The sequence below is a fragment of the Rissa tridactyla genome, chromosome 6 (genome assembly GCF_028500815.1).
Source record: "Rissa tridactyla isolate bRisTri1 chromosome 6, bRisTri1.patW.cur.20221130, whole genome shotgun sequence".
Lineage (NCBI taxonomy): Eukaryota > Metazoa > Chordata > Aves > Charadriiformes > Laridae > Rissa > Rissa tridactyla.
In genome coordinates, this window is record NC_071471.1 from 5,738,955 (window position 1) to 5,765,925 (window position 26,971).

The window sequence follows — 26,971 nt, forward strand, 5'->3', positions numbered from 1 at the left end:
TTATTGAAATGGGTCTTAACGAAGAACCTCTTAAGTAGTACTAAATGAGCAACTGTTCGCAGGTGCCCAGCAATATCGGGGTGGCCTCCAGGTAGGATCTGAACACTCTGGTCTGGTAGTGAAGGAAACGTATGCTTCTCCTGCCTGTCCTCCATCCTTGGCTGGGAACAGGCAGAAAGCACCGGTGTCGGGTCTCGCACCACTCCGGCCCTGCAGCGAGATGCTCCAGAAGCATCTGGGTACACCAGTGCCTCGTCTAAGGCACCTGGGCAATAGCAGGTGTGTTCCACTCATTAACCGGCTGTGGGAGCAACAGGGACCAGGAGATGCACAATTAATAACTAGGGTCACCAGCTCTGCACAAAGTAAATTAAGACAGAAAGAAGGGATATGCCAAGTTCCTTTGGCTGAGAGCTCCGGCACAAATAAGAACTACAGCAATAACGTTTCAGCAACTCGACTCTCCGCTCTTAATTGCGTGCGGGCACCTCAGTTGAGTTACACTTGCCAGGCGGGGCACCTCGCCGTGGGGAGACTCTACTTAACTGTAGCAGGGAGATAAAATGTGTTGCCTCTGTGGAAGAGGTTGGGTTTGAGGGTCTCACTGGTAAGGGAGGCTAAAAACAAGTATGCAATTAGCTGCCAGGTCTTCAACGGCAAGCAAATTTTAAGCTAAAGGTAATCATGTTAGCTCGTGCTGCTTCCCATGCCACACAAGGGCATCTCCGGCCAGCGTATGTGCAACACTCAGGAATATTCTAATACCTTAATTTTTATGCTATTAGCACTCTTAAGAACTTATAATTCTTCGGTTAATTCTGCTTCACTAGTACCATCCTGGATGCTGATTTAGTCTTAGACGTGCATTCATAACTAACTCACTGGGAAAGGTCAAAAAGCCCGCACGCCACAACACCGGGTATTACTCACACTACAGACCGCTTAGGTGTTGCAGGGCATTTGCCTGACTGCTGATAATAAATGACTAAGCACAGAAACTATTCTAAATCATCTTCTTTGATCGACTTGTGCTCACATTACTCATATAATCGGTTGTGTTGAGATGCAGGAGGATTACTCATGCAAGGCAAGGATTTTTTTGTCCTAGCAAATAAGAAGAATAAGTAGCCGAACATGCCATAAGAGCAGCAGGAGCTGCTGTTCACTTCCTTGGAAGTGCGTTGAATCTACCTCACACTTCTGCTGAGGAATTTAGTGACACAGGCTACAAGCAGCCAAATTATTCCGCAGCTCTGGGCTCCCTTTTTCATATGCAAAAAAAAAACCCCCCCGTTGATTTGCATATACTACTATCGCTTCTTCTGGAGTCTTTAGTAGGCTGGGGATTGAAGAATGTGTCTTTCCAGCTTGTTCTGAGGGAAGTATTTCTTTGAGAACCTGTCCTGCATTAATTAGCTGACAGCCAAAATCCTGGAAATGGGGCAGCGAGGCATAATCAATTACATTTGTATAACCGCTGATGGAACACGATAACTAATTAATGAGACCATGTGCACACACAAAAGAGAAATGCATTTGAAACCCGGCAAGAGCTGAACTGCATTTGTAAGCCTGATGTGTTTACAGTGTAAAAGACCAGTTCAGACTCCTATTAAATTATTACAAAAAAAAGGAAAGACTGCTGGTAAGTGAGAGTCAGCATTGAGAGGAAAAAAACAAACAGTTTCTCAGTGGGGAATTAAGGATATCTAGATATAAACATCAATCTTCAAAATAAAAGTAGAGGCTTAAAAATACTGAATTTTCAGATCCTGTACTTGATACATAAGTAATTTTTTTTTTCTGGTTTGGACAACAAAGCCAAAGTGCTAGAACGGTACTTTACTAAAAGGTTTAATTTGTGTTTTTGCCATTTTGAAATTCAAAATGCTACCCAGAAATGAAATAAGTTGTCATAATGATGCATCGGCCCGACTCTCGCAACAGTAAAAATCCATTTTGTTTAGAAAGGCTCACACATTAATAAATAACCCATTCTGCCTGGAGCAAACCGTAATGGCTTTCATTCTGTGGTGTAAAAGTATGGATCCATGGAGGAAGAAAAAGAAAGCTCAACCCAGTAATTACAGAGATTTCCTCCTGCACGTTGTCAAAGCAAAGACAGTTTTTAAATGAGCATAATTCTAGAAGAGACTGTCTGGTAACCCGGGTCTAAACATTTCAGTGATACAAAGGCAGCCCTCGTCCACTCCGACTGTGAGAATCATTACAGAAAATGTGTATCTCATCAAAGCAGTAATTACCGAAAGTATAATCCACTGCCTAAAAATAGGAGAAAGGCCAGAGTAGCAAACACGAGGCGGCAACCACCCCGCTGATGCCAACGGCCATCGTACTGCTAGAACAATATATACCTAGCATTGCAAACAGGCAACTCGCTACGATCCAGAGGAGATATCATACTACCAGGAAGATGCTTTTTCCTCTTGTAACAGCTCGGGGTCTGGAGCTGCTGCTATCAAAACCAGAGGGAAGGTTGCAGAAGTGTGTGCCAGCATACGAGATGAATCTCTGTTCCTGGGCACCCGGCTCGCAGTGTTTTAAACGCCTGAATTTCAGATGTCGGCACATTAGTCCTTGAAACAGCCTGAGCACCCAGACCTGTGCCCCCAAAACTTCCTTTAGGAGTTTCATGTGTTTGACCGTGCCATGGCTCGTGACTGCAGAAGGATGGAGGAAGCCATATCCCATAGCCATAAGCATCGATATCAACATCTGTATTTCAAATGTAAAATCATGCAGCCGCCACAAATGAGCGCTTGAAGGTGCAGAGAGCCACAAGGGTCCTTCTGCAGGTGCCCATGGGCAGGTACAAAAGCAATATTGTTTTCAACAAGGTACATCTAGGGGAGTACTAATAGTTTTTAGCGTGGTTTCTCTTCCACTTCCTTAGAAAGCCCAACTGAATTAACCACTCGTGCACTCTGTAAGGTAGCTGCCTTGTCCATTTTACTGATGGAGGAACAAATTTACTCATTTCATGTGGTTTCACCACTGTCCTAGAGGGAGCCTGCCAGAGCAGTTCCAAGAAGTTCCTGGTTCCCCATCTCCTGCTCAGCTCACCCATTGATTTGTCATTTCCCTGCATTAACAGTATCATTGCGGGTTTTTAAGGCTTTTACTTTGCCATCTCAAGATAACAATGACAAACTAGACCTTTTTGGAAATGTGCAAATTGATTATACCTCTTTCTCCATAATTCTCTCTTTTTTTTTTTTTTTTTCCTTTCTGGTGATTAAGTAGCTTTTCTGCAAACACAAATGGAACACTTCATGCATATTGCATTATTTACAGCTCGGCACTCACAGACTGTTGTATCTGTCATAAGTACCCTGCACTCAGCCCTGAGCCGCTCTGCATCATGAGGAATTGTTGGTGCCTGGACAAAAAGGGCAGAAAACAAGTGGAAAACCCAAATGCCAGGCGTAGGACTGCACAAGGGAGGAGGACAGCAGAAAACCTGATGTCCTGGGGAGGTGGATTTACTGTCTAAGGGGAGGGGACACACCTGCAGGGATGCCCATGAGAATCTCAGAAAGGATTAGATGGATGAGATGATCTCCAGAGGTCCCTTCCAACCTTATGATTCTATGATTAAAAGGTCCCCATCCCCTGCAGGCTATAAGTGCTACCTCCAAATGCATCCAGGAGGAGGAAAACATTGCTCTCTCCATCCCCAGAGCTGTTTCTTACTAGTCTGACACTGCAGAGGATCCCAAGGAACCCTGGCAGCCTGGACTGCCAGCTTGCGAGATTGGCGTGTAATTAACCTTGGCAAAGTTTAGGACAGCCCAGTACCAAGGGATCTGCTGGCCTTCACCACGGCCGGCTCCAATTTCATCCCCATGGCACTTCAGTTCCCATTTGTTCCTCGGGCAGGCGAGCACCGGGCCACCCAAACCTCCTCATTGCTCACCTCCATGAGCATGGTACCCAAAGAGTGGTGCTCAAATACTGGCTTGGGTATTTAGCTTTGGAAACAGGACCCACCGGCTGGAGGTTTAACACCTCTCCCATCCTTCTCTCCACCTTTTCTCCCCTTATTCAGGCAGTCCAGTCTCTCCCCAGAGATGGCAGCAGTTAAACCAATGCACTGTATCACCCCTCTGAAGGCTGGAGAAGGGCAAGAAGAGTCATCTCTTTGTACATGCTAATTATTTTACTGGATTACATGTCTATGCTCTTTTGACTCTTGCACGAGAGACTAGAATACAAAGTTTAAGGACTCCTGAGGGCTGGCTCTGGATGCATGGCACTCTTGCCTTATGTCTTTGGTCAAATTAAGTATTTCCTCTTTTATTTTGCTTATTTGTCAAAAGAAGATAGTGATGTTTAGCCATATTACAGCAGTGCTAACCATTGGTAAAGCACATAAAGTAACCCAGATGGAAGTAACACAGAAAAATGCTGTTCAAGCCCTCCACTTCCATTTTGCTGTGAAGACAGAGAAAAAAAATCCCTGAATCCATTTTTTGAGTTGATGCAGCATAGAAAAATCGGTCTTAAACCTGAGATGCATCGCTAGTTTAATTTAGCAAGAATTTTGGTTTAAATTAACCACAGCTCCACTTGCATGGCTCAAGCAGAGGTAAAAATGGAAAGATTAAAAATAAAGGAGCCCAAAATTAACAGTGGAGGCCCAAGGCCAGATTGCTGAAGCTGGACCCACGTGAGCAGCGCCGGGACTGGCAGGGACCAGCTCTCGCTGTCGGCTCCGTGCCTGGCCTCTAAATCCCTTTAAGGAGGGCTGATGATGGAGACGGAGCCAGCTTTTGCGGTGGCAGCCCGGCTGGGGATCAACCCTGTAAAAACAAGCATGTAAAAATTCTGAATCAAATTCCGCTCGCAATGAAAACATGTGACGTGACGAGCAGCCCCGGCAGAAGGCAACCCTCTGGTCCGGCGGCCGCCGGAGCCGCTGCCCGACTCCCGCTGCGCCGCATCGCGCCGCTGACGTCATTTCTCTGCCTGCTGTCGGGGCCATAATGAAATTCAGTAGCTCGGGTCTCTTCGTACAAGTCTGCCTTGCCATTACTGAGCTGGTGATTAAAAGAAAAAGAGGGGACCGAGCGGGGAAGTCAGACCAGCATCTTTCTTTCTCTTTCTCTTGTCCTTCGTCTGGGATTGCAGCGAGTTTGCTGCCAGGAGCCGCCTCTTGCATCGTCTTGAGCTGCATCTCGCATCCCCTTGAGTCTTCGGGGCTCCCTTTGCCCATGGGGGATGCTGCAGCCCAGCTCCGCGCGCAGCCCCCCCGCAGAGCGGGCAGGGGCTCTGAGGGCTGCCGCTCCCGCGCTGTCAACATCTGTATTACTATTTCTGAGGTCCACAGCAGGCACCGCCTCGCGGTTTGATCGGAACCTGCTTCGACCCTACGTTTCTGGGGCACATCTGGGGGCCCTGGGCAAGGAGGAAAGGGCTTTCCCCATAAAAACCCCTGCAGCAAACCGGGCGCTGCTGTCCCCTGTGCCAGGGCCATCCCCACCCAGCTGCTACCAGGGCATCAGCAAGTTTTTCTCTATAATAATTACCTCTGTGAGCCAGGAAAACCAGAGGAAGCCAAACCTTTTCCTCTTTAATGAGCGCCCCTGCCTGGTTTCCATCAATGCACCGACAGGAGCTCTCTTTTTTCAGTTATCACCATCGATGTTCTGCCTCTTGCTGCATTGCCAGCATTTTTTAATAGAGGTCTTTGCTTAAGCATACCCCTGTGGGCTCCTCGACGGAGGGGAGTCATTAACAGAAAAATCAAATAAGCCGTCCCAAAGCACAGATGAGGCTTTGGGAAGCTCCCCTAGCTGGAGCCGCAGGGGGTGACGAGGATGGGCGATGCTGGGGGGCATTGCGCTGGCACGGGGCAGCTGGCAGAAAGCAGCTTTGATTTGGAATCAAATCAACCCACCCAGACACTACGGAAGATCTACGCCTGTAAATACCTAGGCTTCTCCTTCCGACTTGATTGCTGTTTTAGTTAATTTACCCTAATGAAAGAGAGTGTTTCGGTACAAACAGCGGTTGCTAACAAGCGCGCGGTGGCAGCAGCCGGGGAAAACCGACCCAGGCTGCCGGATGATGGAGAGCTGCGCAGCTCCGAAACCCGGCTGCAGCTTCCCGAGCCGGGCTTGCCCCCTCCGAACCACAGCTCCCTTGGGTTTCATGGGTTTATAATGAAGAAAGCAGGTAAAAACCACAAGTAAAAACTCTCCTTCCCTCTGGCTGCGTGCTTCTAGCTAGCCAAGGTTAGTGGAGCAGAGCAGAAATGAACCATCTCTCCCCCATGCAAATCATTGCCTTCCATGAGGTATTCTTTTTTTTATGGCTTTAAGTGGAGTGAAAAGATGTTTTCCAAGCTACAGAGCAGCAATATGCTGATCCCGCTTAAACATCTGGAATAGTTTCGAATGATTGCTTTAATTGAATATAGCGGCAATTATAGAGTCGTTTCGTTTCAGATGTTTTGGAGGTTTTTTTCCCCTTGGTGCCTCAGGAGGGGTTATGTGAATGCCAGGGCTGTGCTGGGCAGCCCCATGGCAATGGGCAACCACGCAGGAGGACCTGGCCCCAGCCGAGCCTCAGGCAGCCGGAACAGCTCAGCAACCTCAATCTGGGCACATCACAGATCCACCAGCCAGTTCCTCCTTTAAACCATTTAAAATATTTAAGTTTTTTATTATTTTAGCAGTTTAAAAGTATTCCTGGACAAGGATGCCATGTCTTCCCTCGAGGTGGTTTCAATGCTGGTGAGGAAGTCATTTCTGTACCCTGACATGCCTTAAGAGAGAACTGAATCAGTCATGTTCAACTTCCTTCAGTTTGAGGGACGCACTAATTTTTCCAGTGTGGATGTGGATCCCTCCAGTGAGACTGGAGCATACACCAGCTTTCCCAAACCCTTCGTCGGCCTCCCATGGACACCACAGACAAGATGATGAAGAATTGCTGACCTCAAAGCCCATCAGTCCCAGCCCCTCTAAAACACAGGGCAGGTCTTCCCATGCCAAAGCACAAAGCTGGTGATGGGACCAAGCTGGTGATGGGACCATCCTGCAGCCTCAGCAACTCCATCCCACCTCGTCTGGTGGCCCAGCAACTCCTCTGTGACAAGCGCAGACTTCTCAAAAACATCCGGTAATGGTATAAAGACATCAAGAGACACAAATCAGTTCTTCCCAGTGTCCATCTCTTCCCATAGTTACTCGCCCAACTTTTATTTGTCCAGCCTCAACTTCCGGCTATTGATTCTCATTATGCTTGTCCTTACAAGAGTTAAGAGCTGACTCTTCAGTATCTATTATTTTCACCTTGCGACAGGTTTTTCGCATGAGTAAACCAAGGACAGGTTCGCTTGGGAAAGATATTTTCTTGCAATACAAAATTGTGCAGAGATCAGAACGTCTAAATTGTAACAGTTAAAAACCCAGACAGACACTTCTGCCCAGCTTCTTGGCTAGCTTACGTCAATTTGGCCCAAACCTAAGCATAGGAACCTGAGTCTTTCAAACTCAACTAGGGGCATCCATAACGTCCAAGTAAAATAATTAAATAAAGGATGGGAAGGGATTGGGGGAAGTACAAGATGACCTCTTTGCCTGCCCATGCTTCAGAGGTGCCGTGCTTTGGATAAAAGGAGGATGAATTTTGGGTGGTGATCACTTTGCTTAGAGGAGTTGTTTCCCCTGTGGCTAAAACACAGCCCTGGCAAAGCAGAGCCACCCTGGAGGTGCCAGCACACGGACACACTGCCCCAAGGGCTGCTCTGCTTCATCCCGGCCGGCACAGACCCGCTGAGCCCTGGCTCAGGTGCCCCCTTCCAACACAAACCTTCATTCAGACCAGAAAGTAAAACCAGAAAGATCCGGCCCATGCCGCAAACCAGCTGACTCCTTGAGCAGCCCAAAAGCCAAACCCAAAGATGCGTATTTGCTCAAGAGCGGTAACAATTTTGCCTTATTATTCTTCTTAGCTAGAACATCCAGCCTTTCAGCTTGTGGTCGCTCGAGGTAAAAAATTAGCGCAATTTGAACTGTGATCAACCAAAACATGAAATGAATGCTGTGTTTTATTTAATAAACTCCGGCAACACAAGGCTGCCTGGTAGACACAATGTAATTTGTTTTGGATGTAAAGATGGAAAAATAATTGTTTTGTCTTCAAGGCAATTAAAAAAAAAAAAGAGAGAGATTTCTGTATTAACAGGAAAGAAGCTGCCAGGCTAAAATTCATATTTAATAAACTATTTTTCCTGTTCCCTTATATTACCATGCAGAGATCATCAATTCTTGTTATTTTACTCAAAGTCAAGTAGTCGTCACATGTCAGTAGGAAGCCATTGCTGCTGGTATTAGGAGCTCGCCTGAGAACTACGCAGTTCGCTAAAAACAAGCAGAAAAGGACCGGGGGAAATGGCAGTTGCTGGATAGTTCTTAAAAATATGACCCAAGATGAAAAAGCACAGAGAAAGAACAAACCAAGATAATTTCATGATTTTTAAGACAACCTCATGATTTGGAATCGTAAGACAATTTTAAGACAGTCTTAAATCTGCCGAGCTCCTCTTTCAGCTTGGCTTAACTACTCAGAAGTTGGACCCCAAAGCTCGTTGCAGTTACTCAAGAAAAACACCACCCCTTAATTTAAAAAAAATAAACAAATTCCTAAAAGGGTATATAAATAACTACAAAAACAATGTGATAAATTGAAGGGAGAAACCACACCAAGGGCTTTTTTTAACGACATGGTTCATTGGGACCTGAACAAGCAGCATCCTTTAAAACTTTCTCCTTTAGGGTTCACCAGGATGATGGTAGCACGCAGAAAGGAAAAACAACTGGGGTAGCCAGAGAGCTCTAAGGGTCAACTTCTATAGCACCAAAAAAATCACCTGTCCCTGTATTGGCTAATTCGTGGTGTTTGTGCCCCGGAGCCACACGCAGCCCTGCACAGGCAGACAGCAGTCTCCGCACGCTGGATACAGGAGCAAAGCTATGGTCCCAGATGTTCTTCTGCAGCGCAGGTGGAGCACAGCGATGTCCTGCAGAAGGTCCCATGTGGCTGGGCACGGCAATGGTGGGTGGTACCAGCAGGAGCATCCCTGCGGTGCCGCCAAGCTTGGGGCTGGGCTTGGCCCCCACCAGGACACCATGGTGGCCACCATCACCTTGCAGATACCTAGCCATCATCGCTTTTGGTAGCAATTAAGCCACGTGGTGGGCACTCAAAGGGTATCAGGTTCCTGCTGCTTATGGGGCCGTATTAAAATAATGCAGACAAACACAAAGCGGGGCAGAGCATCTCTGTTGTACAAACAATTGGGATGGAGAAAGGAGATTTCTATTGAGCAGCAGCATTGGTGAAAGCAAAGCTCTCCTTGGCCCCCAGGGCTCTCCCAGCACTAGAGCCCAGCCAGAAACTGGCTCGGGGGCTCCTTTCAATTCTGCCACACCGAGCACATCCCTCTTTCTTTGCTATTTCAGTTAAAAACCATGTTACAAGCACTGTTCCTCTCCCTTGCAGCCGGGCCGCCAGCGCAGAAGGGAGCTAGGGTGTGGGGATGCGGCCACAGCCCTGAGCTGAAACCATCCGTGACTCACCTCCGTGGAGCCCAGCACCAGCCATGAGCGGCTTCTTCTCACGCCTGGACCCACGGCGGGTGCCGTGGGGGGCGGCGGGCTATGCCCTGCGCACCCGCGTCCTGCGCACCAAGCCCGTGGAGTCGATGCTGGAGGGCACGGGGACCGCCACCGCCCAGGGCGCCAGGCTGGCCAAGGTCCTCACCACCCTCGACCTCATCTCCCTCGGCGTCGGGAGCTGCGTGGGCACCGGCATGTACGTGGTGTCCGGCCTGGTGGCCAAGGAGATGGCGGGACCCGGGGTCATCGTTTCTTTCATCATCGCTGCTGTCGCCTCTATCTTATCAGGTGCGTCGTGCGGGTGGGTTTTTTGAGGAACACACCGTCTCATCCATCCTCTGGCTCCGTTCATGGGTGGCCACCTGGCAGGACCCACACTCAGCAGCACAAGCTACGAGGGGGCAATAACTTCCCCATAGCCTAAAATACCATTTCACCCTGGGCTTACCCAGCTCATGGGGTGCACTGTCTCTCATTGCCCAAGTATCAGACCAAACCCTGTACTGGGAGCCAGCAGCCCAAGCGTAACTACCCCTGATGAGCCGCTGAGGGCTTCTTCAAGGATGGAGCCTGTGACCACTACATTTTAAAACACCAGCGAGAGTTTTGCAGTGTGTGGCCCAGGCAGAGAGTGCGGCCGAGCCACAGATTGGAGCAAGAGCTCCATGTGGCTTGTGGGACCCTTTGTTTCAATAGGAAGGATATCGGTGGCTTGGGTAGCACCAGGGCCATGTGTGTTTGCTGTGGACGTTGCTAAGAGTCAAACAATTCCTCAATTAGTGTCAGAGTTGATTTTATTGGCCGGATCACTCTTTGAATTTCCAAACAAAAAAGCCAACAAACAAATGTGCGGAGAGAGGGGAATTATGTATTTTAGTGAAAAGTCAGTGAATTCCATCTCCTCCGTAGGAACCCAGCTGAGCATATGGCTCAAGCTGCGGTTTCCACATGAAGCCAGTACTGCTGGCATTTGTCCTTTCCAGATCAGTGCTAACACGATGATGTGATGTTCCTGCTCTCCCTGCTCAGAGGACTTTGCATGCTGTGTCAGTCTGGTATCCAGCTTTTATCCGCGGGTTGGATAGGGAAACTTGAGTAAATGGCAAAGGGCTTTGATAGAAGACAGGAAGAGCAAACACAGCAAAATGACCTGGCTCAGCTTTTCAAGTCTCTGGATTTTTGTAGGGGGAGGTAGAAGCACATCATGCACTTTCCCTGGAGGTTGCAGTGCTGCTCCATGGAGATGCCACCAAAGTTCGTGTCACTTTGAACGCCCTACACACCTGCAGCCCCAAGGCACAGCCCTGGCACAGCACGGGGATGGGCGTCACGCTCTCCCCAAAGCCATGCCAGGGAAAGAGCCCAGCGATGCTGGCTGGGGACCACCACACTGACAGTCCTGCCTCCCCGCTCCCCGGTTGAACCCCAGTGACAAGGCAGCTCAGTCACGTTTAGCACAGAACAAGGGCTGTTCTGAGATCTGATGCTTATTTGAGATCCCAGCACAACAAATGAACAAAAATGCCCATTTTTTTTAACCGAGGCAGTAGACAGCATCAGTGTCTTTATCACAGAATCACACAATGTTTTGGGTTGGAAGGGACCTTAAAGACCATCTAGTCCCACCCCCTGCCCTGGGCAGGGACACCTCCCACCAGCCCAGGTTGCTCCAAGCCCCGTCCAGCCTGGCCTTGAACCCCTCCAGGGATGGGGCAGCCACAGCTTCTCTGGGCAACCTGGGCCAGGGGCTCACCACCCTCACAGCCAAGAATTTCTTCCTGATATCTCATCTAAATCTCCCCTCTTTCAGTTAGAAGCCATTACCCCGTGTCCTATCATTACACTCCCTGATCCAGAGTCCCTCCCCATCTCTCCTGGAGCCCCTTTAGGGACTGGAAGGGGCTCTAAGGTCTCCCCGGAGCCTTCTCTTCTCCAGGCTGAACACCCCCAACTCTCTCAGCCTGTCCTCACAGCAGAGGGGCTCCAGCCCTCTGATCATCTTTGTGGCCTTCCGCTGGACCCGTTCCAACAGGTCCATGTCCTTCTTATGTTGAGGACTCCAGAGCTGGACACAGGGCTCCAGGTGGGGTCTCACCAGAGCAGAGTAGAGGGACACAATCCTTTCCCACTGCCCGCTTTCTCTCCTCTGCAAGGGTTTTACTGGCCGTGATGCAAACCAAGAGCGAACAGAGCTTGGGTGGGTCTCATCTAACAAAAACACGCTGTCCTCCAAAAGGGGCTTTTTCACCCCAGACACGAGCCCTGCCCCGCAGCGGGGAGCTCCTCCCGTCTTCGCCCACGGGATCCTGCACCGCTTCCCCACCAGCTTTCATCTCCGCTTGCTTTTGTAGCCCTGGGAAAGTGTTTTGTGAAGGATGCAGTGTTTTGATAGTTTCCTTGGCCGCTTCCTCACTTCGCCGTTGACGCTGCTCTTGTTTATAACAGAAACACGTTTTTGGCAAGTAGAACCAAGCCAGGGTTCAGGAGCCAAACGGGCTATCGGGCTCTCGGGGGAGGTGATTTCAGCTCTTGCATCATGGTCACTCCTGGTCTGCCAGTAACTGAGATCAGGCAAGTGTGCACGGACAGATTTTAAGGAGTTTCTCGCAGTTTTAAGGCCAGATGTGGCCACTAGGTCACCCGCTCTCCCTTGAAGATCACAGAGTCAGATCCCACTGCCTGCAACGTGAGCCCAGGAGGGTTTTGGCTAAAAAAATCCCCTTCCAGAAAGCCATTCGGCTTCCCTGGGCAAGCCCTGGCGGTCAGGTCCCAGCTGTGGGAAATCCCTAAATCCCTCTGTGCTGTTTAGCCCAGTTTCAGATAGGGATTTCTCCAATTTCCTAATTTCATCTACTCAACAAATTCCAGTTGTGCCTTCCCTTAGGTTTAAGCAACATGTGCCCTGTCAGGGTACTTACAGACGTAGCTTCATTGGTGAAACCGGTAAATTAAATCAACCTCTTTCATTCTCTCAATAGAAAGCCTTTTATTTGGCTCTCAAACGGAAATGTTTGCCCAAATTTCCTCCACAAAGCCTCCAGCGCAGGGAACACCGCGGGATCCCTCCGTCAGCTGCAACCGCCGGGACTCCCCACTCTCACCCCAACTCTAACCAAAAACCCTTCTCGGTGAAAATCAGCAGTTTGCATCTTACCCAACCCCGTTACCCTCACCACAGCCTCTTCCACCAGCTCTTGCTCGTCCCTTTAGTGGTCTCCTACCCTAAAGTAATACAACCTTGTTGATCACATTTTGCAAACTCCTTACTGCGAGCTCAGGAAGGCTCAGGTCCTTCCCCATGGCGGTTACTGGTGTGGGAGAATTTTCTCTGCCACGCAACCCCACAGGCTTCGGTGCCAGGCTGTTCAAGAAGAGAAGAGACTCTCTCTCCCACAGGAACCGCTCTGCAACCCCAGCAACCTTCAGTGGGGGTTTCTAACAACAAGCTACACAGTTCTGGAGAACACCGTCGTGCTCTTACCTGGTACCCATGTGGGAGCAGGCTCAGCGACAGCCAGGGCACACGATGGAGCAGGGGGGAGATGAGCATGTGCTTCAGGTGCTGCCTGGCTGCAGGACAAGGACTGGGATGAGGGGCTCCAGCTGCAGCTGATCATGGGCTGCTTGGGAGGCGGTAGAGAAACAGGAGTCTTTTTTCTGAGGAAACTTTCTTTATGGAGCTGCCTTTTATAGATCTGCATGCAATGATCGTGAAATACAATGGATGGGCTCAGTGGCCTGCTGAAAATAGGATTTTGCCATATACCTGCCTCGATAAATTGGCTGCTCTTGTTTAACAGAGGATGGTCCCTCTGGATTTCTTGCGTGGTAGCATGAATTAATTGGTGTTACCTCCAGCGTTGCTGAAAGGCCCCTCCCCGAAGGCTTGTTTCACCTGAAACATCACTCCCATCGTGCCAGTGCCCCATGGGATGTCTCAAGGTGCCTGTGTGTCCTCGTGCCCAAGCCACTGCTAACACAAAAACGTCTGAGATAGATAGATACATGCGCTGCATGGAAAGCTGCAGCTGCCTCACCTCCTTTCCCCAGACAAGATAAACCAGGGAACGGAGAGGTCAATTAAATCTGAAAAATGGGGGGTTGTAGATGGGCTCTTGGAAGGGACAATGTCGTGGACCAAACAGCTCAGCTGTGTTTATGTCCTTCTGAATAATGTCAATAACTGTATAATTACACCAGCATAATGACTGTCATGCCAATTACACTGTGTAGCTGATACTCAAGGAAAAGACATGGTCTTCCGTAAAAAAGGCTACTCTTCCAAACAACCACTCTGTTGGCTTGTTTTCTGCAGAAGCTTGCAATCACTCTTGGTTGGGGGGAAAAACAGAAATCTGTCCCCAAATTCAAAGAGTCCTGGTGGGTAGAGCGTGCCCAGCCTCCGCCTGCGCTCCCAGAGCGGGGACGCCGGGAGAGCTGCGTCTCTCCGGGCACCGCGGAATAGCCGGAGCTGCCAAGGAGAAACTGAGTAACAGTTTTATTATGCAGTTGTATTGCAACGATAATAATATAATCATAATAATCATGCAGAGATTAGTGAGATAAAAGCTGCACCCTAATAAACTAAAATGTTATCTGCACCCAGATAACATCTGCACCCTAATAAACTATGGTGCCACCTTCCTTATTAAGCAGAGGGGGAAGTGCTGTGAACCCCGTTTCTGAGGGAGGACCTGCAGCACCCCAAAGCAGAGTGGTTTGATTAATGCCGTCCAATACGGCCAGTGGCAATCAGGGATGGATGGCAGATCTTGCATCTTGCGTCCCCTGGGCTGGATACGGCATGCTATGATAAAAAATAGTTTATTTTCTTAATATATGCTGATACCTAATGCAGATACCCACAAGGTGTTTCTGTATGCAACGCAGAGCGAAAGACTACTCTTCTGTCTTGGGATCCTAGTAGAGTAATTGAAAACTCAAACATTTTATACATACTGATGTCTTTGCTTTGCCGTTATCATTCTGTATCAATAACAATCCCCTTTAAGCCTTATCTTGTCATTGGCTAAAAGCGGAGCTGCCTCCAAGAAAGATTATATGATTTTTAAGGCCATCAAAGAGAGAAACTAGATACTTGTCCCCCTCAGAGCACCTGTTTCATAAATCATTCAGGCCTCTAGTTATCTGCGAATGTCTTACGTTTGCCGAGTGCATGCATTTTTCATCAGCTTTGAATAATGACTGTCTGTAGGGCCGGATGAGGGGGATGTCTCGCTGCTCCTGCGGTTGGGCCTGTTTTACAGAAAGCAAGTTTTGACGAGTCCCATTGCAAAAGACTGCCAGCACCATGCCTGCGAGCTGAACAGGGAATGGAATATCAAAACCCTCCAATACCAACAAAAGAAGCACCACCAAATCCAGCTTAGGGATTCAATAATTCTGCGTCCGTACGGTGTAAAAACTGCATTTACGGCAAGAGCAGCGACCTCATAACATTTTTATAATTTATTCATTCCTCTCTCTGTACTGAACTGATTGCAATTTCGAAGCAATTGTTATCTTCTAAATAGAGAGATGTAGTTGATAAAGAACTCAATACTTACTACGTGTTTACAGAAGGCTAATAACAGCCCTAACCCGTTCACCCGTACAAGCTGAACTGGGGTCTTCGGGGCGGGGGTTTAACCGGCGTTACAGATGCAGGATGCAGCGTGCCCTCCCAGCGCTTGTTCTGACTGATATTTGGGGAATTTATGACTAAGTCCGTCCATTCCTTTTAAATAGAAGCTAATGATTGTTTTAAGACAGCAATGTGTCAGGGTCAGGTTTTTATTGAAAAGTGTCCTGACATAGTATGTACACAAGGAGTTTGGAAAGTATTAAAGTCCTCTGAAATCTCCTCCCAAACAGTTCCAGTTAAATACTTCGTTTTGCTTTTCTTCTCTTCTTCTACAAAGTTAGTTTTGCAATTAATTCTTCAGAACGAGACTTATATGTAACATTTTTAAGTGGTAAAATAACTTGCGTTCTCTAGGCAAGGTGGGTTCAAACTCCTCTTGCATGGGTAGGAATGAGAGCAGGGATGGTCGGGACAGTGCTTGTGCCTGGATCTGCTTAGCAATAACCCAAGATAAGCGTTTGGAGATCACACCTTCGGGGCAGGGAGAGGTATAGCCTTGTGTGAGCCCTCCTGTGGCTTCTTACTGTAGGATGAGGCTGGCCAGCCCTGGGCCAGGATCCCAGGCAATGGCTATAACCATCCCTGATCCACAGTGCCCCACAGTGCTCCGGAGAAACCCGAACACCATCTTCCAGCAGGTCTCACCATAACCACATTTCCCTGGCAAACCCCAGGGTTTCTGCAGCCAAAAGCCTTGGGAGTTTGTCAGAATATTGATACCGCAAATAAAACATTTGATAAAATCCCAGGATAAATGGCAAAAATCCTATTATAGTGTCACTTGTGGGATGGGGAAGAAGAGGTATCTATCACTATCAAAGCTACCGCAGAGAAACTGGGCTCCAAGGACCGCACCACCAGCGCCGCCCAGTTCTGCTCCTTGTGCATGAATTCACCCCCAGCTTTGGTTTTGTGTCTGTTGGCCATGCCAGAAAGTCCTACATCAGGGGCACACACCTGTGAGAAGGTTCTTCTAAAATCATTTGGCTAGTTTGAACTGTGTATCCTCAAAAAAAATCCCTCACGGCTTGATTTTAACAGGAAAATGGGCTGCTTCTTAAGCCAAGTGACGGGGGAAGAAGGGTCACCATGGGCCCCTGTGATGTCCCTGGGCTCCTCCTGATGCTGGTTACAGCCCTGGGCACCTCCTGGCACCTCCAGGCAGGTGGGACCAAGGCGGTTTTACTTTTTCCTTTTCCAAGCACACTTTCCTTACGTTGCTTCGTATTTTTCGAAACAGGCGTTTGCTACGCTGAGTTTGGCGTGCGGGTCCCCAAGACCACGGGCTCTGCCTACACCTACAGCTATGTGACGGTGGGGGAGTTCGTGGCGTTCTTCATCGGCTGGAACCTCATCCTGGAGTACCTGATCGGCACAGCCGCGGGCGCCAGCGCCCTCAGCAGCATGTTCGACTCTCTGGCCAACCACACCATCAGCCGCTGGATGATCAACAGCGTCGGGACATTGAACGGACTAGGTGCGTCAACGCCACGCGTAGCTACCTGCATTAATTAGGGCCTGAAAAGTAATCGGAAGCTCCTTCAGAAGTCAGACATGGATATTAGTCTTCATTCATTATTCACCATCCGTCTGGCCTCTGGTACTTTGCCTTTGCAGCCTGGTTCACAGGCGGGATACGGGGCGATGGGATACACGATACTTTGAGCCCCTTTGGGATAAGCTGGCATTTAGCAGAATAATTAGATGAATTATTCTGAACCCAGAAAAATTAGATGAATGTCAGAGGCTAGTGACAGCACACGAGCACCTCACCCAATGCAAGCACTCTGCTCGGTCCCGTTAAAGCACATGCAGAACCTCGTTAGAGAGTCCAAGCTGGTGTCTGCAGTGCTGCCATGTCGAAACTCAGGGCTGTGGCGGTCCTGTATGACCAGCACTTCCAGCAACAGTCCGTGGTTCCTACCAGTAAGTAAAACAGCTAGCTGTCCTGTACCTGTGTCATGAAAACTTAATGTTTGATTGATTTTTAATCTTGGCAGATGTTATGCAAACTGGGACCTGATCATTTGTTTGCTCCCCTCCCAAAATTCCTGAAAGTGTCTTGAGGCATCAAGATTCATCACCTTAATAAAACAACTTTAGCTAGCAGAGGCAGGGACATCTGGTGTGACCATCTTTGCAATGTGACCAAGGAATTCTGCAAAGCCTCGGGATCTGAAAAGTGTTTTAAAAAGCCCCCACAGAGTTTCTGGAAATGCTGTCTGCAGCTATGGATGGAGAGTTACACTCCTCTTTTCTCTTGCCTAGGGAAAGGAGAGGAGTCATACCCTGACCTTCTTGCTCTGGTCATTGCTGTCATTGTCACCATCATCGTGGCCATGGGGGTGAAGAACTCGGTGGGGCTGAACAACGTGCTCAATGTCATTAACCTGGCAGTCTGGATCTTCATCATGATTGCTGGTCTTTTCTATGTTAAAGGTGACAACTGGTCTGAAGGCCAATTCCTGCCATTTGGATGGCCGGGGGTAAGTCCTGGGCGCATGGAGGGACACGCAGCACCTAAGCGGTGCCACCCACCTGCCACCCACTCAGCTTTGCCCATGGTATACGCACCCTACTTCCACTGCACTCCCCAAATCTCGACCCTGCTAAACCTGCCTTTGGCCAGGGACCTCCAACTTCCAGCACTGCAGGCTTGGATCCAGACCTCCTCGCTCCAGCAAACCCAAAGGGTACGGCAATACTTTGTCCATATCTCCCGCCGCCTCTTAGAATAAACCCAGAACATTTCCAACACGTCCTCCTGGAGAGCCAAACTCCATGTGAAAGTATTACCCCAGGAAGATGCCACTAGTTGCCAGGCGGTGGAGCAAAATTCAGTGGCCACTGAAGACAGGGCGGTCAGGAAGAGACGGCTCAGCTCTGCGGAGGGGGAGATACTTGCGCTGGCTGGTTTTCAACAACAATGTTCTCAAGCATTTGTTTTGAGCACTTCATAATGCCACCTGCCAGTGCTTATTTTATGGACGTTCCCTCAAAGCTTACTGAGAATTTGGACATATTTGGCTTTTTTATCTTGCTTGCACTGGTTTTTATCCAAGGATGAACAGAGACTGAAAATATCTCAGCTGGCCTAAACCCAAGATAATTTCTCAGATTTACACTGCTCGACTCCATCGGAGTTTTGTGCAGAAAAATAAGCAATGAAGTAAAGTAAACTAAGAATCTTGATTATTGAAAGGTTCCCAAGCTGCCATACAGTCCCTGCACCTCCCTGCAGTAAATCAATAGCTCTCTGCCAGAGAACAACAGTGAGGAGAAGAGCACTGAGGCCCTTTTGAGAGCAGAGGTCATAGTTACCTTTGGATTGTGCTTGGCTTTTTATGCTGTACGACAGGAATGAGAAAGAGAAAATAGAAAATAGCTGTTTTGCTCTAACTCACCCCTCCCAAATACCTCCTGGCGAAAACACAGGTTTTTAAAAGGTACATATCTGAAGCACACCAAAATCAATAGGGTCTTCCCATCATTTTCAGCTAGATGGTTGTCTCCCAAATAGTTTGTAAAAGTAAATCCACCACAGCACAAGCATGAGCTCCCCAAGAGCAGAGGGGATACTTTAAAAAGATAATTATATATAGTTTCCCTGAAATAGGTGAATTTTACTGTCTGCTCCATCACTAGACAGCTGAGATGACAGAGATGTGATGGGCACGTGGGTAGGCGAGGGCTTTACAACTGCAAATTAGCTCACTCACAGCCACACAGTCTTTAGCCTGCTTCAGTGTCTCAATCCCATAAATGTCCTTCCTAATATTGTATATTTTTTTAAAAATCACATTAAAAAATAACTAAACAGTACAAATAATTCCTCATCCAAGTGGTCCAACGTGTGCTCCTAACCCATCTGCAGCTTCCAAGCAAAACAGAGGTTGTTTGGAAGGCGGCGCACATCTGGCTGTTGCTGCTCTCTTCGGCTTCCTCCGCTAGCGGATCTTGCTGCCGCGTGAGACACCTTGCTCAGATGGAACGTGTAAACATGCTACAAATCCCTACTAATACAAACGGATTTAGGGTGGGGTATTGTGAGAGCAAGCCTGAAATTGGTTAATTGTCTCCGCTGTCGCCGCCAGGATCTCCCAGCGGATCCGGGCACAGGTTTGTGGTGCACCATGAGTGAGCTGCAGACGCTCTCAGTGCCTCGGGCCACACGTTGAAATCTTTTCCCTAGACCAGACCTCCAGGTTATGGGGGTTTCCAGGGTCAGTGCCCAGATGGGAACACCCAACTCGACGTCTGCCCCCCCCGCCCCGATCTGCCCCACTCACCCTTTAGCTCCAACAAGGCAGAACTGGGCTCCTTCATTTTCCCTCAGTTCCCTCTCCCTGCTTGGGTGCCGGTGTTTCTCCTGGCACTGAGATACTCCTTCCTCCACACAGGTGCTCAAAGGGGCTGCGACGTGTTTCTACGCCTTCATCGGCTTCGACATCATCGCTACCACGGGAGAAGAAGCGAAGAGTCCCAACACCTCCATCCCCTATGCCATCACGGCCTCACTCGTCACGTGCTTGACAGCATATGTGTCCGTAAGTACTAGCCATAAGTACGTAAACGTACATAAATATATGTGTATGCATATATATAAACACATATATAGAGAGAGAATGTGTATATATATATATACACACATTAAAAAAAATTATATATATGTATATAGCGTGTCCCTTCTGGGCATCTGCACGGCTCCCCTCCCCATGCGCCAGGGTTCCAGTCTGACCCTCAGACAAGGTCCCTTTCTTTGGTGGGAACTGAGCCATCAGCTGTGTTTCCGTGTGACTGCAGAGTCCTGCCAAGGCTCCCCTCGCCCCCATCCCGGTTTGCCCCCAGGGTCCTGTCACCCTGCCGAGATCCCTCTGATGGCCGCAGGGAGATGGTGGCAGCCATTTGTTTTCTCCATACCTCATCCCCATCTGCAGCTATTTTTGCATCCAGAAGTGCAGCAAAGGTGAAGGAGCAGCAGCATTGCAGGAACCTTTCTCCATGCTTTGGGGAAAAGCAGCACTGCCTCCACCAGAGATGTGGGAGAGGGTCCAAGTGAGGAAGAGGATGGTCAGGGATGGCCATGCGAGAGAGGTCCAGCTGCTCTGCACCCCAAGAAATGCATGTCTGTACTCAGGGATTTTCCCTGTAAAAGAGCAAAATTGAGCCACCAAGAAGAAAAAAAATATTGCTCTGATCCTTTTGAAGAAACTCACCCACCGCCTGTCCTGCAGCATGGTGGGCTTCCCTCAAAACCAGTTTCTCTTTGGCTCAAATCAGATCAGTGTTGCCCCAAGCAAGGCCATCTTGGGTTTTGGGCCTGTCCCATGGGGAGGGCATGACTCAGGCAGTGCTATCCCCGCACAGGAACGTGGCCAACGCAAGTGTCACTAAACCCCACCAAGTCCCACCAGCCTCCTGCATCAAGGTATCACCTTGTTTCCTTCAGAGGCCTTACCTCCAGCATTTTACATCCCCTCCACAGGGGACAAAGGGATATAAACCCAATCAGACTTGAAATTTTTTTCTTTCCACTTTCAAGAAGCAGCCCCTGTGCCCCACGAGTTCCCAGCTGACACCTGTGTCCTGCTCCTCTCTCCTTCCCCAGGTGAGCATCATCCTCACACTGATGGTGCCGTACGACGCCATCGACACCGAGTCCCCGCTGATGGAAATGTTTGTGGTCCACGGCTTCTACGCAGCCAAGTTCATCGTTGCCATTGGGTCTGTGGCCGGCCTGACTGTCAGCTTGCTGGGCTCCCTCTTCCCAATGCCGAGAGTCATTTACGCCATGGCTGGTGACGGGCTGCTCTTCAGGTCAGTCATGCCCGTGATGGCGTTTATGGGATGATATAATGCACCCTTGGGACCGGGAGGGGAAGTGTGCTGGGGGGGATGGGGACTGTCCCACACCCAGACAGGGTGCGCAGGGAGCACAGGACACAGATCAGTGCTTGCAGAACAGGGCACACACCAAAGAAAAATCCTAGGGGAAAAAAAATCAGGAGAGATCTACGCAGAAGTTTAATTTGGTGCTGGTACCTAGAAATTCATCTATGGGAGGATGAGCATTTAATTCAAGAGTTACTTGCAAAGGAGAGCAGCTTAGATGCATAAAATTTTGGCACTTATTTGCAAGGGTCGCAGTCCTCATTTCAGATTGCACGGAGCTGGTTAGACCTAGATCTAACTCCAGATCCAGCCCCAGCAGTATTTCCAGCCTCTGGCTGTCTGAAGTCTAAAGTCCAAAAAGCAATAAGACCTGAAGGGCTCACATCTCTGAGAGTGGTCCCTCCAGCCAGATAAGGGTTATGGCAACAGAAAACCACTGCCATCTGCAATTTTAACTTTCTGCAACTGTTTGGCACTCCAGATTTTTATCCCACATCAGTTCCTACACGGAAACTCCCGTAGTGGCTTGTATTGTCTCCGGATTCCTCGCAGCATTGCTCTCCTTGCTGGTCAGCCTGCGGGACCTGATAGAAATGATGTCCATCGGCACGCTGCTCGCTTATACACTGGTCTCCGTCTGCGTCCTGCTCCTCCGATACCAGCCAGAGAGCGACATCGATGGCTTCGTCAAATTCCTCTCCGAGGAGCACACCAAGAAGAAGGAGGGCATCCTGGCCGACTGCGAGAAGGAAGCTTGCTCCCCGGGGAGCGAAGGAGAAGAGTTTGCTGGCCCACCGACCAACACATGCGGGGCAAAAAACCTGCCATCGCTGGGGGATAACGAGATGCTAATTGGGAAATCTGATAAATCCACCTACAACGTGAATCACCCCAATTATGGCACGGTTGACATGACCTCAGGGATAGAGGCAGATGAGTCTGAGAACATCTACCTTATCAAGCTGAAGAAGTTGATCGGCCCTCGCTACTACACCATGAGGATCCACCTCGGACTGCCAGGGAAAATGGACCGCCCCACGGCGGCCACCGGCCACACGGTCACCACCTGCGTGATCCTACTTTTTGTCCTGATGTTCATCTTCTGCTCCTTCATCATTTTCGGGGCAGACTACATCTACGAGCAGAGCTGGTGGGCTGTCCTCCTCGTCGTGCTGATGGTCCTGCTCATCGTCGTGCTGGTGTTTGTGATCTTGCAGCAGCCAGAAAACCCCAAGAAGCTGCCCTACATGGCACCTTGTCTGCCCTTCGTCCCTGCCTTTGCTATGCTGGTGAATATCTATCTCATGCTGAAGCTCTCCACGGTCACGTGGATCCGATTTGCCGTCTGGTGTTTTGTGGGTGAGTCCCAGATTCATTTATTTTAATTTTTTAACTGATGCTCTTTTGAAAGGATGTTAATAATAACTTCCCTAATTAGAGTGCTTAGGCTGATGCTTCTTCAGCTGGGGCATAGCCAGTCCTTTGCATTTGCCCCCCGTCATCCTGAAGTTCTTAGAAACCCCAGTTAATCAAGCCCCCAAACTACAGCTAAATCGAAAATTACACCTCCAGAAGATGTCAGTTTGATGGAAGTAAACTGCTCCACGCAAAGGTGACTATTTTGATGAGTCTTTTGATGCGAAGTAGGTGGGTTCTGGAAGTTGCCTTGCAGGCAGGTTTCCTACAGAAATCTGCCTGCTTTCTTGCTGTTTCACCCACTTGAGCTCTTCAGCAGCCCACACCAAAATCTCAGCACTATGTTTCCAAAGCCCAGAGCTGCCCAAGCCCAACAGCCCTGGGAGAGACAGAGCCAAGGGAACTGTGGACTCTATCTCCTTTTCTTGGTCTAAGTCCTTAACTTCGTGGCAGGGGGATCTTGGGACTCATGGGCTCTGTTGTGGACCTTTTTTGCCAAACTTAGGCTTCCTGACACATAGCCAGGAGCCTGGCATGTCCGTAGTTTCCCTTGCTTGACATTGCAACCCACTTACTCCACAAACCCAAGAGAAAAAAGAGCGTTTCTCATAGCTTCTCCTGAAGGCTCCCAAGTCTGGAGCATAGAGAACTGAAGCAACAAGACAGCATCAAAGCCAGGGACTCCTTAGAGAGAAATAATAACCCTATGGATAAACATACATATTGCAGCAGCCCACAGGAGCCCCAGTTGCAGACAACAGACCCTGAGCATGGTGCCAGCACCCAAAAGGACAATCTCTGGCCAAGTATCCCACCAGCAGCCCTCCCTTTTGGGAACAGGCTCCTGGGTTCAGAGGGAGAAAGTGGTGGGGAAAGAAAATGAGGACTGATGCAAAGGCCATAGTCAGCGATGACCTCCCATAAAGGCAGGAATTGCCTCTCGTGAAGGAGAGGTGAGCAGGTACAGGCCGCCACACTGGGCTCACCAATCTTCGTGCTTTTCTCAGGTGCCTCCTGATGTTTGACCTCAGTTGGCAGAACCAGGAGATGACATGAACAGACCGTGGATCTCCCTTTGGCATCTCAGAGAGTTTAGAGTAATCTCATGGTTTCCATCCTTCAGGGGGAGGTTGCTACCACCTTTTTTCCTCCATTTTGCCATTCCCACTTTTGCTTCGTGGTGAGGACATCAGCTATCCTGAGTCAGTCCTGCAAGACTGAGGTCCCATAGCAAAGCTCTACCCCTGAGAGTCCCAAACCCCAAGCGAAGCCATTGGGCAGAAGCTGCCACACGCACCCCTTGGGCTGGAAAAGACATGGACAGTGGTTTTTTGGCCCTCAAAGGCAATAGATGAAGCTGTAAACGCAAGGAAAGCCCTTCTACCTGGAAGCAAAGTAACTCCAAAATTTCAAAGTAATCCACTGTGATTAAATACTTTTCCCTGTGGGTACATCTAACACCTCTTCAGCTGCTAGCAGTGGCAATGAATCAATTAAGCTGCTCCATTAAGGTGTGATGGACTCCACCAGCCCCATCCATGGCTGCTCACCAGCTGGGGGAGGCACGTCCCATTTGTTTTTCCAGCAGAGATGTGCGGTCCTGCCGTACGGGCTCTGGATTTAACCACACAAGCAGTCCCCCATGGCCAGTCCACAGCATGTGGAAAAGTCTGGGTTTCTCTAAGCGCATGTCTGGGTAGGTTAATCCCAGGTTCCAATGGAAATTGGATCTCCTGATACATTTGCTTCGAGGAAAAGCATTAGTTCAGGAAGGTGCGATCAGGTAGGGCTAGAAGGAGAAGATGAATTTAAACTCCTGAAGGGAGAAAGACAGGATTTCAGAGCTGTTTTGATACCAAATTCACTCATCCTGACAACCCTGGGGCACACAAGGCTGCAAGCACCAGCAGGAGAGAGACTGAGTGCATAAGAAAACTCCAGAGAGAAAAGGATATCTGGGAGGGTAACAAGGTGGAGGTGTGGGTTGTTGGCATTCGGGAGCCTCCACACGTCTGCTGGGAGCTGCCGTCCCACCAAAGCTGCAGATGGCACGATCACGTGGCCAGCAGCGATCCCAGCTGATGTTTAAAACGTACAGCCCTCGGGTCACAGCTGGCAGCCCGAAAACACAAACTCAGGGGATTTGAAGAGCAGACATCAACTACAATACACTGGCTTAAAATAGTTATGTTTAGACACACTTACCTTCACCAGCTGCTGCCAGCCCGGCTCTGGGTGGGACGATGCTGATGGTGAGCAGGGCTCGATCCCCCACCCACCCCTGATGTGCGTTTTGGGGGTCAGGTGCTGTTTTGGGGCATAGCGTGTTTATAGTGTTTGGGATAAAACCCATGTTTTATCCAGGGTCACGGAGCCAGCGCGGGCAGTCGGGGTCCAACCCTCTCCCTCTCACCCACCGCAGGTCTGCTCATCTACTTTGGCTACGGGATGTGGAACAGCACGCTGGAGATCAGCGCCCGGGAGGAGGCCCTCCACCAGAGCACCTACCAGCGCTACGACGTGGACGTCGACCCCTTCTCCGTGGATGACGGCTTCTCCTACGCCACCGAGGGTGAGGGCTACCCGGGCTGGGGTCCCTCCGAGGACAAGAGCTTCTCGTACCAGCAAATGGCGGGAGCAAAGGAAAGCCATCGGACGAGTAGCAGGTCGAAAAGCAAAGGCAGGCACAAACCGCCATCGGAGGCTCTCATCGCCAACGACGAGTTGGACTACTCTCCTGAGTAGCGGGGCAGGCAGCAGGGTGCTGCACCACCCAGCCGGTGAGGAAGGGTGCCCGCGGCTCCCCTGTCCTGTCCCATCCTCCCCGGGTCCTCCACCACCACCCCACTCACCTCTGGTCCTCGGGACACGCTCTGCGATTGACGTTGACCACGAACCAAACACACCCGTGGCCTGTCCCAGCTCCACCAGTCAGGTCCCACTCTGGTGAATGCTGGCCGACCCCCTGGCACCGGTTGATCTCCCAGCACTGGCCGCGCCAGCGGAGGTGGTGGAGTGGGAGATGTGCCAAACTGGGAGGGCGTTGAGAGGTGGAAGGAGCTGCATGAAGGGATGTGATGAGTTGTCCCCCAGGGAATGTCCACCCGATGGCCACAGCAGTGGGATGCCACTCTTAACATTTTTGGCACTTTCTTCTGTGTTTTCTTCTTTGAACCACCTGGAAGTAGTAGCTGAGCCAGAGGGACAGACGGGTAGGCAGGTATGAAATGGAGATGGACAAACCCCTTTCAAGGGAGTAGCTCAGAGGTGGATCCAGGGATGTTGGTCCCATCACACAGCGTTTCCATGGCCTGTTCTGGTGCAAAGGGACTCGGTGCACACAGCAGTGTAACCCCCTTGTCCATCCCCACACCCCAAATCCAAGCATTGCAAATACCAGGAGTCAAAATTAGTCCATGTCTCAATCAAACCTTGAAATCCCAGCAGGGCCAAACATCCCAAATCGGTGGTTGGGAGCTTGGTCCCATTTCTGGTCACGGTGAGGGCTGTGAGTCATTCTTGGCTCAACCCAGCTTGTGTGAATGGTCAATGAGAACCACACGCCGTTTCTCTGAGCATCACCCGTCTGAGGCTGGGTGCTGTTTCCACCACGTTGTGTCTTTTACAAAAATGACTCCGTTGTAATTCCCTCACTATGGTGGGCACATTTCAGCGCTCGCTCTGGCCTCAGTGCTTCAGGGATGTGTCCATGCCCCCACAAAATAACAACGGCCGTGGGTCAGCCACGTCTTGGCAGGGCTGGGCCATGCGTGGCAAGTGGAGAGGACTCAGCTGCTGAATTCTCCCTCCTGCTGCCGTCTCCACCTTGTACCATTTTCTCTGTTTCTGACCCTGGCTTGGTGGACGCTGTATGAAAAAACACTGAAATGCTGCTCGTTCCGTAAGTGTCCATGTTTCAATCTGAAACCAAACAGAGCTGGCGGCTCGCAGGGCAGAGAGGGTCAGCAGGTGGACTTTTCTCACAGTTAAACCCTCTGCTACGGCCTGAGCGTGGCCGTGACCCCAGCAGTGCCATCAGGTTCCCTGTCACCAGCGTCCCCGCAGCACCACTGGTGCCACCATCTCCCCCAGCACAGACAGCTGCTGAGTCAGCGATTGTCTGGAGGCCATCACCAACATGCTTGGTTTAAAAGTCTGCAATGGAGGAACAGCTTCTTGAATAAATAATAACCAAGGAAACACCCCATCAGACAGCAACACCCATCCTCCTCCTGGCTGCTGAAGGCTGCGGCTGGATCCATCCCCCGGGCTCCTCCGGAACAGCCCAGACCAACCCCTGGCACCAGGGGCTGTTGCTGGCATCCCAGGGGACAGTTTAACGTCAACGGGGGCATGAGGCAGGATTTCCAAT

General features: G+C 49.8%; 1 protein-coding gene across 1 annotated transcript; it reads left to right on the forward strand.

Moving 5' to 3' along the window:
• Positions 1 to 9,631: 9,631 nt before the first annotated feature.
• On the forward strand, positions 9,632 to 25,344 carry SLC7A14 (solute carrier family 7 member 14). The gene is made up of 7 exons (XM_054206090.1): positions 9,632 to 9,935; positions 16,532 to 16,768; positions 17,560 to 17,777; positions 19,692 to 19,838; positions 20,900 to 21,108; positions 21,665 to 22,542; positions 25,022 to 25,344. The coding sequence occupies exons 1-7, from the start codon at positions 9,632 to 9,634 to the stop codon at positions 25,342 to 25,344; spliced, it is 2,316 nt and encodes a 771-aa protein (XP_054062065.1).
• Positions 25,345 to 26,971: the final 1,627 nt, after the last annotated feature.